Source organism: Physella acuta, unplaced genomic scaffold, assembly GCF_028476545.2.
Source record: "Physella acuta isolate Inbredline_101_S28 unplaced genomic scaffold, ASM2847654v3 ptg000582l, whole genome shotgun sequence".
Lineage (NCBI taxonomy): Eukaryota > Metazoa > Mollusca > Gastropoda > Physidae > Physella > Physella acuta.
Window position 1 is genome coordinate 490,059 of NW_026732101.1, and position 14,942 is coordinate 505,000.

Consider the following 14,942-nt stretch of genomic DNA (forward strand, 5'->3'; position numbering starts at 1 on the left):
AGATCAACTCAGACATTTCGGCATTTTTAAAAAAATATACAATAACTATGAAACTATGATTTTACCCTCTACCCCTCTTATTTACAATGAAATGTCTTTAAAAATTGCAAAATTATTTTTGACATACTGCTTTAAAAATGTATTTTTAAAATGCAAAAGAATGAGGCACACTTGCATCGCCTCCTCAACCCCCCTCATACAAATAGTTTTTTTGTTGTTTTTTCTTTTGCATGTGTAGACTGCAGCTTATAAATGTTGGCCAATATGTCACTAATGTTTTCAAAGACTTTCAACTAGGTTATAATCGTACAATGAAGCTTATTCAGACCCCCCCCCCCTCCCAATGAGACGATCATGGCTACGCCACTGATGGAGCTTATTCATACCCCCCCCTCCCCAAATAATTATCTGTAATCTTATAGTTGCTCTTATTTTAAAACGACATTTATAAAGTGAGCCGAAAGTTCAAACAAAAACAATTTTAAAAAACAACACTGGCACAAAGCGAACATGTGATTTACACAAAGAAGTTCGACAACTGAATAAGTAATGGTAAATATATTTTTAATGACGTTTCATGTAAATGTTGAATATGAGTACAATAATGGGGAAATAATAATTTAAGTACGATAAAATGCGTTCAACAATTAATTTATATAAAGGTTGTTTTGTTGCGAAATTTGTTATAGGTGGGTTTGTTGTAAAACTAGTTGGTTGGTGAGTTTGTTAAATGACTTGTTGTAAGTGGTTTTGCTTGGACTGTTAAAAAAGACTTTCATGCAACAAAAAGAAAACGAAAATATGTTGATAGAAGTTTAAATAAGTTAATAAATAGGACAGACAGGTATGAACTCTGAAAGATAAGGTTAAACGATCGATATAAAATCAATCATCAGTGTCGAATGTCCACGTCACTAACTTTCAAACAATATCCTGTTATTGTAGTAGGGCACACAGCGTAGGCCAAGACACGCGGGCCATAAAACACATATTCTGATTATAGAGGTCGCTGAGGTCAAGGTCAATTGAGAAGCCTCCATTCATAATTTTACACCGTCTATGTCAGTGGTTCTCCCATTGAAACTTTGATGATCCACAAAGCCCATTGAAACTTTGATGATTCACAAAGCCCATTGAAACTTTGATGATTCACAAAGCCCATTGAAACTTAGATGATTCACAAAGCCCATTGAAACTTTGATGATTCACAAAGCCCATTGAAACTTTGATGATTCACAAAGCCCATTGAAACTTTGATGATTCACAAAGCCCATTGAAACTTTGATGATTCACAAAGCCCATTGAAACTCTGATGATTCACAAAGCCCATTGAAACTTTGATGATTCACAAAGCCCATTGAAACTTTGATGACCCACAAAGCCCATTGAAACTTTGATGATCCACAAAGCCCAGGACTTGAACCCTTTCTGTTCCGTCTCTACCGTCTTCAACTCTTGTAGCTGATCTACTCAAACAAGGGTCAAACGACCAAGGTCACGTGGTACAAGGGTCAAACGACCAAAATCACGTGACATTGTGCCAAGGCAAGAAGTGGTAAGTCATTTGGAGTGAATAAATATCGTTCCTAATTGGATTAGTTTGCTGAGGTATCCAATCAAATGTGAGAACACAAATTTGATCATGTAAACAAAGTCACACAACTCTTACACCAACGTTCTGAAGTCAGACAACGGTCAGAACTTTGTAAAATAGCCCAGGACAGATTTACACAATGTCTTGTTTTTCGCCTGGTATTTTGTCTAGTTTTTCCTGGTAGATTGTCTAGCTGGCGTCGTTATGTTGGTGAGGGGAGGGGGGGGAGGCTTGATATGGTGCGTCTGCAGAGGTCTGTAGAATTGCAGACGTTTTGGAAATTTAAATGTTCGGAATGAGCGACGTGCTTTCAGATTGTGTGAAGACTTCGTTTGGTGGGATTGTTGTTTCAGATGGCTGAATGACGTCATAAGGTGGCATTGTTGTTTCAGATTGCTGAATGACATCATAAGGTGGGATTGTTGTTTCAGATTGTTGAATGACGTCATAAGGTAGGATTGATGTTTCAGATTGTTGAATGACGTCATAATGTGGGATTGTTGTTTCAGATTGTTGAATGACGTCATAAGGTGGGATTGTTGTTTCAGATTGTTGTATGACGTCATAAGGTGGGATTGTTGTTTCAGATTGTTGAATGACGTCATAAGGTGGGATTGTTGTTTCAGATTGTTGAATGACGTCATAAGGTGGGATTGTTGTTTCAGATGGTTGAATGACGTCATAAGGTGGGATTGATGTTTCAGAATGTTGAATAACGTCATAATGTGGGATTGATGTTTCAGATTGTTGAATGACGTCATAAGGTGGGATTGATGTTTCAGATTGTTGAATGACGTCATAAGGTGGGATTGATGTTTCAGATTGTTGAATGACGTCATAAGATGGGATTGTTGTTTCAGATTGTTGTATGACGTCATAAGGTGGGATTGTTGTTTCAGATCGTTGAATGACGTCATAAGGTGGGATTGTTGTTTCAGATGGTTGAATGACGTCATAAGGTGAGATTGATGTTTCAGATTGTTGAGTGACGTCATAAGGTAGGATTGTTGTTTCAGATTGTTGAATGACGTCATAAGGTGGGATTGATGTTTCAGAATGTTGAATGACGTCATAATGTGGGATTGATGTTTCAGATTGTTGAATGACGTCATAAGGTGGGATTGATGTTTCAGATTGTTGAATGACGTCATAAGGTGGGATTGATGTTTCAGATTGTTGAATGACGTCATAAGGTGGGATTGTCGTTTCAGATTGTTGTATGACGTCATAAGGTGGGATTGTTGTTTCAGATGGTTGAATGGCGTCATAAGGTGAGATTGCTGTTTCAGATTGTTGAGTGACGTCATAAGGTAGGATTGTTGTTTCAGATTGTTGAATGACGTCATAAGGTGGGATTGATGTTTCAGAATGTTGAATGACATCATAATGTGGGATTGATGTTTCAGATTGTTGAATGACGTCATAAGGTGGGATTGATGTTTCAGATTGTTGAATGACGTCATAAGGTGGGATTGATGTTTCAGATTGTTGAATGACGTCATAAGGTGGGATTGTCGTTTCAGATTGTTGTATGACGTCATAAGGTGGGATTGTTGTTTCAGATGGTTGAATGGCGTCATAAGGTGAGATTGCTGTTTCAGGTGGTTGAATGACGTCATACGGTGAGATTGATGTTTCAGATGGCTGAATGACGTCATAAGGTGGGATTGTTGTTTCAGATTGTTGAATGACGTCATACGGTGAGATTGTCGTTTCAGATTGTTGTATGACGTCATAAGGTGGGATTGTTGTTTCAGATGGTTGAATGACGTCATAAGGTGAGATTGTTGTTTCAGATTGTTGAATGACGTCATAAGGTGGGATTGTTGTTTCAGTTTGTTGAATGACGTCATACGGTGAGATTGATGTTTCAGATGGTTGAATGACGTCATAAGGTGAGATTGATGTTTCAGATTGTTGAATGACGTCATAAGGTGGGATTGTTGTTTCAGATTGTTGAATGACGTCATACGGTGAGATTGATGTTTCAGATGGTTGAATGACGTCATAAGGTGAGATTGATGTTTCAGATTGTTGAATGACGTCATAAGGTGGGATTGTTGTTTCAGATTGTTGAATGACGTCATACGGTGAGATTGATGTTTCAGATGGTTGAATGAAGTCATAAGGTGATAAAATAGTTTCAGATTGCTGAATGACGTCATAAGGTTGTGTTTTAGGTATTGTTGACTGTAATACTTCGTGTGGTATAATTGTGGTTTCAGATTGTGTTATGTCTTCGTATGGTATGGTTGTAGTTTCAATTGATCCTGGGACATATGTTGACACACCGTGTGACGTCACCGTGTGATCTGGCGAGTGGACATAGTCCGAATCTCGCGAGAAGTCACGTGAGGTCACGAGAATAGTTTTGATTGGCTGCTCGGTGAAGCTGAGGCTCATGACGTCAGTCACGCGCCACAGGTCAGATGACGCAGGACCTGTGGCTCCTGTGGCTCCTGCCGTGTTGAGGAACTGGCTCAGGGGCTCAACCGACAGAGCCGTGGTCTCGAGACTGTCACGTGATAAGGTGAAGGTCGAGATGAGGTAGCTGGGCGACGTTGGCTGGATGTCTGTCGGTGGTGGGATTGTGTGGGTGGACCGGGTTGTGTGGGGGATGTCTGGGGTTGTGTGGGGGACGACTGATGGTGGCTGGTCTAGAGTCGTGGTTGGCAGGTCTAAACGGGACGTTGGTTGGTCTATAAATGTTGCCAGGTCTTCGACCGATTGACTGCTCTGCTCTACTTCCACTGCTGTTTGGTCTAAACTAAAACTGCTTTCGTGAAGTGACGTCATCGTGTGGTCGAGATTCTGCTGGTCCACGCTTGATGACGCAACAATGACGTCAACAACTGAGCTAAATGACGTGTCGAGTGGTGTCAAGGTGAACACAGTGACACCCGTGTGTGCAAGAGGTGTACTCACCACTGAGGGTGGCGTGGTGGAAACCAAGTCATGTATGGATGGTTCAGGTTCTGATGTTTCAAGGTTTGATGTTTTAAGAATTGATGTTTCAAGTTTTGATGTTTCAAGAACTGATATTTCTAGGTTTGATGTTTCAAGTTTTGATGTTTCAAGGTTTGATGTTTCTAGGTTTGATGTTTCTAGGTTTGATGTTTCAAGGTTTGATGTTTTAAGAATTGATGTTTCAAGAATTGATGTTTCAAGAATTGATGTTTCAAAAATTGATGTTTCAGATGTTGCTGATGAGTCCAGTGTAGGTGTTGATGATTCAAGGGATGTGTACATCATGCCTGATGTTGATGCTGCACTTGATGTTGCCACATCATGGAATGATGTCTGAATGGTGTGTGATGTTAGGGATAATCCGGTAATTGATGTCACCGAAACAGATGTTTTGACATCATATGATGATACAGTGTTACTGTGAGGCCTTGTATTTAGTGTTGATGATGTTGTTTTTGTTACTAAAGAAACATCAGTACTCGGCAATGTAGGTGTCGCAAGTAATGTTGAGACGTGTGATGACGTCACACCAGGTGTTGAGACATGTGATGACGTCACACCGACTGTTGTGACATGTGACGATGTCAAACCTAATGTTGAAATTAAATGCGATGACGTCACATCGATTGTTGAAAGATGCGATGACGTCACACTGACAGTTGAAACATGCGACGGTGATGATGTTGTACTTGAAGCTGTTGTCAAGCCCGACAATGACGTAGCTCTACTGGGAGTCTCCGTGGATGACGTGTAAGGCTGCGCTGACGTACACAGGAGGTTTGATCTGACGTCATTGGGTATGACGCAAAAATAACGCTTATCTACCGGAATGTCACCAAGTTTCCCATTGGTCATTGCAGTCACCAACAGACCAATCGCCTCGTCCCTTACATTCGGTCTAGCCGGAAATCTCCGGGGCGAGAAAAGAAGTTGAAATGTGGCTATGACGCTTCCTTTCCTGGCAGAGAGAAATTAATTAGAAGTAGAAAAACTGGTTGCCAAAATATTATATATATTTCTGTATTTGAATACAATGTATACACATTAAAATAATTTGTGTTTGATTTAGTTAGTATGTTGCCCTTATGTATTGGCAATGTTTATCACTACCAAAACTTAACCCTAACCATAAGCTTCTGCCAGTGGGTAAAAAAAAAACTCACACAAAGCGAAGGACTAAACAATTTCGGTCCTCTAGAAATGTTAAAAAAAAACTCACATAAAGCGAAGGACTAAACAATTTCGGTCCTCTAGAAATGTTAAAAAAAACTCACACAAAGCGAAGGACTAAACAATTTTGGTCCGCCAGAGATGTTAAAAAAAACTCACACAAAGCGAAGGACTAAACAATTTTGGTCCGCCAGAGATGTTAAAAAAAAACTCACACAAAGCGAAGGACTAAACAATTTTGGTCCGCTAGAGAGATGTTTAAAAAAAAAACTCACACAAAGCGAAGGACTAAACAATTTTGGTCCGCTAGAGAGATGTTAAAAAAAAAACTCACACAAAGTGAAGGACTAAACAATTTTGGTCTGGTAGAGATGTTAAAAAAAAAACTCACACAAAGCGAAGGACTAAACAATTTTGGTCCTCTAGAAATGTTAAAAAAAACTCACACAAAGCGAAGGACTAAACAATTTTGGTCCGCCAGAGATGTTAAAAAAAAACTCACACAAAGCGAAGGACTAAACAATTTTGGTCCTCTAGAAATGTTAAAAAAAAACTCACACAAAGCGAAGGACTAAACAATTTTGGTCTGTTAGAGAGATGTTAAAAAAAAACTCACACAAAGCGAAGGACTAAACAATTTTGGTCTGTTAGAGAGATGTTAAAAAAAAAACTCACACAAAGCGAAGGACTAAACAATTTTGGTCCGATAGAGAGATGTTTAAAAAAAAACTCACACAAAGCGAAGGACTAAACAATTTTGGTCTGCTAGAGATGTTAAAAAAAAACTCACACAAAGCGAAGGACTAAACAATTTTGGTCCGCTAGAGATGTTAAAAAAAACTCACACAAAGCGAAGGACTAAACAATTTTGGTCCGCTAGAGATGTTAAAAAAAACTCACACAAAGCGAAGGACTAAACAATTTTGGTCTGCTAGAGAGATGTTAAAAAAAAAACTCACACAAAGCGAAGGACTAAACAATTTTGGTCCGATAGAGAGATGTTTAAAAAAAACTCACACAAAGCGAAGGACTAAACAATTTTGGTCTGTTAGAGAGATGTTAAAAAAAAAACACACAAAGCGAAGGACTAAACAATTTTGGTCTGTTAGAGAGATGTTAAAAAAAACCTCACACAAAGCGAAGGACTAAACAATTTTGGTCCGCTAGAGATGTTTAAAAAAAAACTCACACGAAGCGAAGGACTAAACAATTTTGGTCTGCTAGAGATGTTAAAAAAAACTCACTCAAAGCGAAGGACTAAACAATTTTGGTCTGCTAGAGAGATGTTAAAAAAAACTCACACAAAGCGAAGGACTAAACAATTTTGGTCTGCTAGAGAGATGTTAAAAAAAAACTCACACAAAGCGAAGGACTAAACAATTTTGGTCCGCTAGAGATGTTAAAAAAAAAACTCACACAAAGCGAAGGACTAAACAATTTTGGTCCGCTAGAGATGTTAAAAAAAAAACTCACACAAAGCGAAGGACTAAACAATTTTGGTCTGCTAGAGATGTTAAAAAAAACTCACACAAAGCGAAGGACTAAACAATTTTGGTCTGCTAGAGAGATGTTAAAAAAAACTCACACAAAGTGAAGGACTAAACAATTTTGGTCTGCTAGAGAGATGTTAAAAAAAACTCACACAAAGCGAAGGACTAAACAATTTTGGTCTGCTAGAGAGATGTTAAAAAAAACTCACACAAAGCGAAGGACTAAACAATTTTGGTCTGTTAGAGAGATGTTAAAAAAAAACTCACACAAAGCGAAGGACTAAACAATTTTGGTCTGTTAGAGAGATGTTAAAAAAAACCTCACACAAAGCGAAGGACTAAACAATTTTGGTCCGCTAGAGATGTTAAAAAAAAACTCACACAAAGCGAAGGACTAAACAATTTTGGTCTGCTAGAGATGTTAAAAAAAACTCACACAAAGCGAAGGACTAAACAATTTTGGTCTGCTAGAGAGATGTTAAAAAAAAACTCACACAAAGCGAAGGACTAAACAATTTTGGTCCACTAGAGATGTTAAAAAAAACTCACACAAAGCGAAGGACTAAACAATTTTGGTCCGCTAGAGATGTTTATAAAAACTCACACAAAGCGAAGGACTAAACAATTTTGGTCTGCTAGAGAGATGTTAAAAAAAAACTCACACAAAGCGAAGGACTAAACAATTTTGGTCTGTTAGAGAGATGTTAAAAAAAAACTCACACAAAGCGAAGGACTAAACAATTTTGGTCCGCTAGAGATGTTAAAAAAAACTCACACAAAGCGAAGGACTAAACAATTTTGGTCCGCTAGAGATGTTAAAAAAAACTCACACAAAGCGAAGGACTAAACAATTTTGGTCTGTTAGAGAGATGTTAAAAAAAAACTCACACAAAGCGAAGGACTAAGTAATTTTGGTCTGCTAGAGAGATGTTAAAAAAAAACTCACACAAAGCGAAGGACTAAACAATTTTGGTCTGTTAGAGAGATGTTAAAAAAAAACTCACACAAAGCGAAGGACTAAACAATTTTGGTCCGCTAGAGATGTTAAAAAAAACTCACACAAAGCGAAGGACTAAACAATTTTGGTCTGCTAGAGAGATGTTAAAAAAAACTCACACAAAGCGAAGGACTAAACAATTTTGGTCTGCTAGAGAGATGTTAAAAAAAAACTCACACAAAGCGAAGGACTAAACAATTTTGGTCCACTAGAGATGTTAAAAAAAACTCACACAAAGCGAAGGACTAAACAATTTTGGTCCGCTAGAGATGTTTATAAAAACTCACACAAAGCGAAGGACTAAACAATTTTGGTCTGCTAGAGAGATGTTAAAAAAAAACTCACACAAAGCGAAGGGCTAAACAATTTTGGTCTGTTAGAGAGATGTTAAAAAAAAACTCACACAAAGCGAAGGACTAAACAATTTTGGTCCGCTAGAGATGTTAAAAAAAACTCACACAAAGCGAAGGACTAAACAATTTTGGTCCGCTAGAGATGTTAAAAAAAACTCACACAAAGCGAAGGACTAAACAATTTTGGTCTGCTAGAGAGATGTTAAAAAAAAACTCACACAAAGCGAAGGACTAAACAATTTTGGTCTGTTAGAGAGATGTTAAAAAAAAACTCACACAAAGCGAAGGACTAAACAATTTTGGTCCGCTAGAGATGTTAAAAAAAACTCACACAAAGCGAAGGACTAAACAATTTTGGTCCGCTAGAGATGTTAAAAAAAACTCACACAAAGCGAAGGACTAAACAATTTTGGTCTGTTAGAGAGATGTTAAAAAAAAACTCACACAAAGCGAAGGACTAAGTAATTTTGGTCTGCTAGAGAGATGTTAAAAAAAAACTCACACAAAGCGAAGGACTAAACAATTTTGGTCTGTTAGAGAGATGTTAAAAAAAAACTCACACAAAGCGAAGGACTAAACAATTTTGGTCCGCTAGAGATGTTAAAAAAAACTCACACAAAGCGAAGGACTAAACAATTTTGGTCTGCTAGAGAGATGTTAAAAAAAACTCACACAAAGCGAAGGACTAAACAATTTTGGTCTGCTAGAGAGATGTTAAAAAAAAACTCACACAAAGCGAAGGACTAAACAATTTTGGTCTGCTAGAGAGATGTTAAAAAAAAACTCACACAAAGCGAAGGACTAAACAATTTTGGTCTGCTAGAGAGATGTTAAAAAAAAACTCACACAAAGTGAAGGACTAAACAATTTTGGTACGCTAGAGAGATGTTAAAAAAAACTCACACAAAGTGAAGGACTAAACAATTTTGGTCCGCTAGAGAGATGTTAAAAACAAAACTCACACAAAGCGAAGGACTAAACAATTTTGGTCTGCTAGAGAGATGTTAAAAAAAAACTCACACAAAGTGAAGGACTAAACAATTTTGGTCTGCTAGAGAGATGTTAAAAAAAAAACTCACACAAAGCGAAGGACTAAACAATTTTGGTCTGTTAGAGAGATGTTAAAAAAAAACTCACACAAAGTGAAGGACTAAACAATTTTGGTCCGCTAGAGAGATGTTAAAAAAAAACTCACACAAAGCGAAGGACTAAACAATTTTGGTCTGCTAGAGAGATGTTAAAAAAAAACTCACACAAAGCGAAGGACTAAACAATTTTGGTCTGTTAGAGAGATGTTAAAAAAAAACTCACACAAAGTGAAGGACTAAACAATTTTGGTCCGCTAGAGAGATGTTAAAAAAAACTCACACAAAGCGAAGGACTAAACAATTTTGGTCTGTTAGAGAGATGTTAAAAAAAAAACTCACACAAAGTGAAGGACTAAACAATTTTGGTCCGCTAGAGAGATGTTAAAAAAAACTCACACAAAGCGAAGGACTAAACAATTTTGGTCTGCTAGAGAGATGTTAAAAAAAAACTCACACAAAGCGAAGGACTAAACAATTTTGGTCTGCTAGAGAGATGTTAAAAAAAAAAACTCACACAAAGTGAAGGACTAAACAATTTTGGTCCGCTAGAGAGATGTTAAAAAAAAACTCACACAAAGTGAAGGACTAAACAATTTTGGTCCGCTAGAGAGATGTTAAAAAAAACTCACACAAAGCGAAGGACTAAACAATTTTGGTCTGCTAGAGAGATGTTAAAAAAAACTCACACAAAGTGAAGGACTAAACAATTTTGGTCTGATAGAGAGATGTTAAAAAAAAAAAACTCACACAAAGTGAAGGACTAAACAATTTTGGTCCGCTAGAGAGATGTTAAAAAAAACTCACACAAAGTGAAGGACTAAACAATTTTGGTCCGCTAGAGAGATGTTAAAAAAAAAACTCACACAAAGCGAAGGACTAAACAATTTTGGTCTGCTAGAGAGATGTTAAAAAAAAACTCACACAAAGTGAAGGACTAAACAATTTTGGTCTGTTAGAGAGATGTTAAAAAAAAACTCACACAAAGTGAAGGACTAAACAATTTTGGTCCGCTAGAGAGATGTTAAAAAAAAACTCACACAAAGTGAAGGAATAAACAATGTTGGTCCGCTAGAGAGATGTTAAAAAAAACAAAGCGAAGGACTAAACAATTTGGGTCCGCTAGAGAGATGTTAAAAAAAAACTCACACAAAGCGAAGGACTAAACAATTTTGGTCTGCTAGAGAGATGTTAAAAAAAAAACTCACACAAAGCGAAGGACTATACAATTTTGGTCTGTTAGAGAGATGTTAAAAAAAAACTCACACAAAGTGAAGGACTAAACAATTTTGGTCTGCTAGAGAGATGTTAAAAAAAAACTCACACAAAGCGAAGGACTAAACAATTTTGGTCTGCTAGAGAGATGTTGCCTTCTTGTAGAGTTTGTAGGGCCTGGGGATCGAAACAATTCCGTTAGAGGGTGACAGGTACAGTGTGGCTAGATCAGTCAACGGTTGGTTATTACTTTCACTAAATGGGGGGCGGGTGGGGGGATGGGGGAGGGGGTCAAAGGGGGGGGGGGGTAGGTGTGGGATGGGTATGCAGTTGTGGCGTGGGTAGGTGTGTGGGGTGTAGGTGTGGGGTGGGGTGCAGTTGTGGGGTGGGTAGGTGTGGGGGTGCAGGTGTGAGTAGGAGGGACGATAGTGGGGGTGCAGGTGTGTGGCCGTGGCTAGACCTCACCTGCTGGCAAACCTCCCTCTGAAGTCTGACAAACTCAGGACTGGAGTTCCGGTGCAAGGCGTCGGTGAAATCTTCGTGTGGCAGACGGACAGTCAGGACCGCTCTCTCTAGAACCGGAAGTGGGAGAATCGTCAGGATATTGTAACAAAACAGCCACCTCAAAATGTCAGGATATTGTATAAAAACAGTCACCTCAAAATGTCATATCAAGAAATAGTCTGAAAGTATCAGTAATCGTGCAACGAATCACGTTTTGCTATGTACGTTATGATTTGATTACTCTGTCATGAGTAAATGTAAAAACCAATCGATTACTTACCGAGTTCTATACCATCTGTTTTTTCTTTGGTCACTAAATTTTGAAGAAAATAAATGTTTTTGTTCTATTGGAGCAATCAAGTCATTACATTTGATAAAAATCTTAAGAATTCGCCTATCCCCCCCCCCTTTGTATCAGTGAGTGTACATGATGTTTCTATCATAAACTTTAAGGTCAAGATTTTGGTTTGGGGAGGAGGTGGGCAGGCAAAAACTGAACAATTTCATCCTTCCACTAGCCCACATAATCCACCAACAATTTCATCCATCCCCACCACAAAGAACCCGCTCACAATACAATCCCCACTATATAATCCTTTCACAATCCCCCCACCACACAACCCCCACCGCTCCCACACATGTAAACCTAGCGTGTACTCACACACACTCCCCCCCCACACACACACTCCCCTACACACATGTGTACACCTAGCGAGTACTCACACAATCTACCCGCACACACAACAGTCCCCCCCACACACACAGCCCCCCACACACAGCCCCCCCAACACACAGCACGTGTAGACCTAGCGAATACTCACACCCCCCCCCCCCCCCCCACACACACACAGCCCCCCCCCCCCCCCCCCACACACGTGTAGACCTAGCCAGTACTCACACAGCACGGCTAAGATAACGGCGGCGATGACGACACAGATGAGGAGGAAGACGAGGAAAACAAAGAGGTAAACTCTCCAGTAACCACGTGACCTCAGGCTAGAACTTGTCAGCTCGTCACTGAAAGACTTGACAAAAAGGGAAAAGTGTTTAAATAGACTTAACAAGACTTGACAAAATGAGAAAATTGTGTTTAGATAGACTTAACAAGACTTGACAAAAAGGGAAAATTGTGTTTAAATAGACTAAATCAACAAGACTTGACAAAAGGGAAAAGTGTGTTTAAATGACTTAACAAGACTAGACAAAAAGAGAAAATTGTGTTTAAATGACTTAACAAGACTAGACAAAAAGAGAAAATTGTGTTTAAATGACTTAACAAGACTTGACAAAAAGGGAAAATTGTGTTTAAATATACTTAACAAGACTTGACAAAAAAGGGAAAATCGTGTTTAAATAGACTTAAATCAACAAGACTTGTCAAAAAGAAAAAAAATTGTTTAAATAGATTTTTTTTTTTACTTCAACGCAAATTATAGTTGTGTCCAACTAAATATCCCATAATTTCAAGCTTTCAATAAAACATAATCTATTCGATGTTGAAAGTTTTTAAAATTATTGCCAAGTTCGGTATCCGGGAGATTGGTATGGTGACGTAATTATTGTTTGTTGTTTCAATACTTTGATGTTGTAACTCACGTGTGTGGTGATGTGATGTAAGATAACATGAGTGATGATGTAATGTAAGATAGACATGAGTGATGATGTAATGTAAGATAGACGTGAGTGATGATGTAATGTAAGATAACGTGTGATGATGTAATGTAAGATAGACGTGAGTGATGATGTGATGTAAGATAACATGAGTGATGATGTAATGTAAGATAGACGTGAGTGATGATGTGATGTAAGATAACATGAGTGATGATGTAAGATGTTCATCACGTGTAACTCACCTCGGCATATTTGTACCTGCCCACGTGATCACGCATCTCAAACTGGGTCAAGGTCGGGTCAGCGACCTTCTCCGCCTCGCCGTACATGACGTTGGTGAACATCTTGGACAGCAGGGGCCACTACAAACATACGTGGACATTTTGGGCCACTACAAGTGGACATTTTGGGCCACTACAAAAACAAGTGGACATTTTGGGCCACTACAAGTGGACATTTTGGGCCACTACAAACACAAGTGGACATTTTGGGCCACTACAAACACAAGTGGACATTTTGGGCCACTACAATTGGACATTTTGGGCCACTACAAACACAAGTGGACATTTTGGGCCACTACAAACACAAGTGGACATTTTGGGCCACTACAAGTGGACATTTTGGGCCACTACAAGTGGACATTTTGGGCCACTACAAGTGGACATTTTGGGCCACTACAAACACAAGTGGACATTTTGGGCCACTACAATTGGACATTTTGGGCCACTACAAACACAAGTGGACATTTTGGGCCACTACAAACACAAGTGGACATTTTGGGCCACTACAAGTGGACATTTTGGGCCACTACAAGTGGACATTTTGGGCCACTACAAGTGGACATTTTGGGCCACTACAAACACAAGTGGACATTTTGGGCCACTAGAAACACAAGTGGACATTTTGGGCCACTACAAGTGGACATTTTGGGCCACTACAAACACAAGTGGACATTTTGGGCCACTACAAACACAAGTGGACATTTTGGGCCACTACAATTGGACATTTTGGGCCACTACAAACACAAGTGGACATTTTGGGCCACTACAAACACAAGTGGACATTTTGGGCCACTACAATTGGACATTTTGGGCCACTACAAAATGGACATTTTCGGCCACTACAAATACAAGGGGAGTGCTCACACAATTACAGGGTGAAGGTACTAAATCTCAGAGTCTTTTAGATGAAAAAAACAAACAGTAAAAATGTGTAACTAGACAAACATTACAAACTAAACAATTGAAAATGGCATGAAACTGATGACAAGCAACTTACCAACTTACCACCAAGCGATGACACCAACAGATCACAACATTCTACCATAAACCCCCCAGCCTCTGTGCAAGTGAACGGATTAGACTAAACGACCACCAGATTAACGAGATCCCCTCGAGTTAAGACCCTTAATCCCTTTGTTTTATGTGCCTTTATAATCAAGGAAACTTTCGCCTTTGAGGTAGTATAATTTAGGGCGTGTCTAGCACAACTAGCCCCTGGGGTAGGGAAGTCAACGGAGCGTGCCTCTCGCTAATTTCTTGCTATCTGTCTGATATGCATGAATGGACTGATTGGTCCTGTTGGACGGGGCCTCGGTCAGTGCCTAGCCTGCCCTTTAGTAGAGGCGGAGCCCCTTTTTTTTTTTTTTTTGACTCACTTATGAAACTGTTACAAATATGGAGTTATTTTAATTCTTGAGTTATTTATAGCTGTCCTAATTAAGGATCTAGTTTAACTAGCACTCGCTGTTTTCTGTGGGTCGTCAGGGTTCTAACCCCGGAAGTTGTTACAAGCTCGTGTTACTACCCACTTGACCAGCTAACTCCCGGCTAGATTTGCCAGTCATCCTTTATTCCCCACCCAAACTCACTCAGAATGTGCTCAAATCCAACTGAGCTTAGTCATAACATTGTTTGCTGGTAACCTTGATTGCATAACCCTAACCATACGGAAAAC

General features: G+C 39.0%; 1 protein-coding gene across 1 annotated transcript; it reads right to left on the bottom strand.

Annotated features, from left to right (window-relative positions):
• Positions 1 to 1,876: 1,876 nt before the first annotated feature.
• Positions 1,877 to 12,396, bottom strand: LOC131947093 (mucin-2-like). The gene is made up of 5 exons (XM_059308178.1): positions 12,274 to 12,396; positions 11,656 to 11,688; positions 11,337 to 11,443; positions 10,981 to 11,048; positions 1,877 to 5,519 (listed from the first exon to the last, which is right to left on the bottom strand). Exon 5 carries the CDS (start codon positions 5,414 to 5,416, stop codon positions 1,877 to 1,879), a length of 3,540 nt encoding a protein of 1,179 aa, XP_059164161.1. The 5' UTR covers positions 5,417 to 5,519; positions 10,981 to 11,048; positions 11,337 to 11,443; positions 11,656 to 11,688; positions 12,274 to 12,396.
• Positions 12,397 to 14,942: the final 2,546 nt, after the last annotated feature.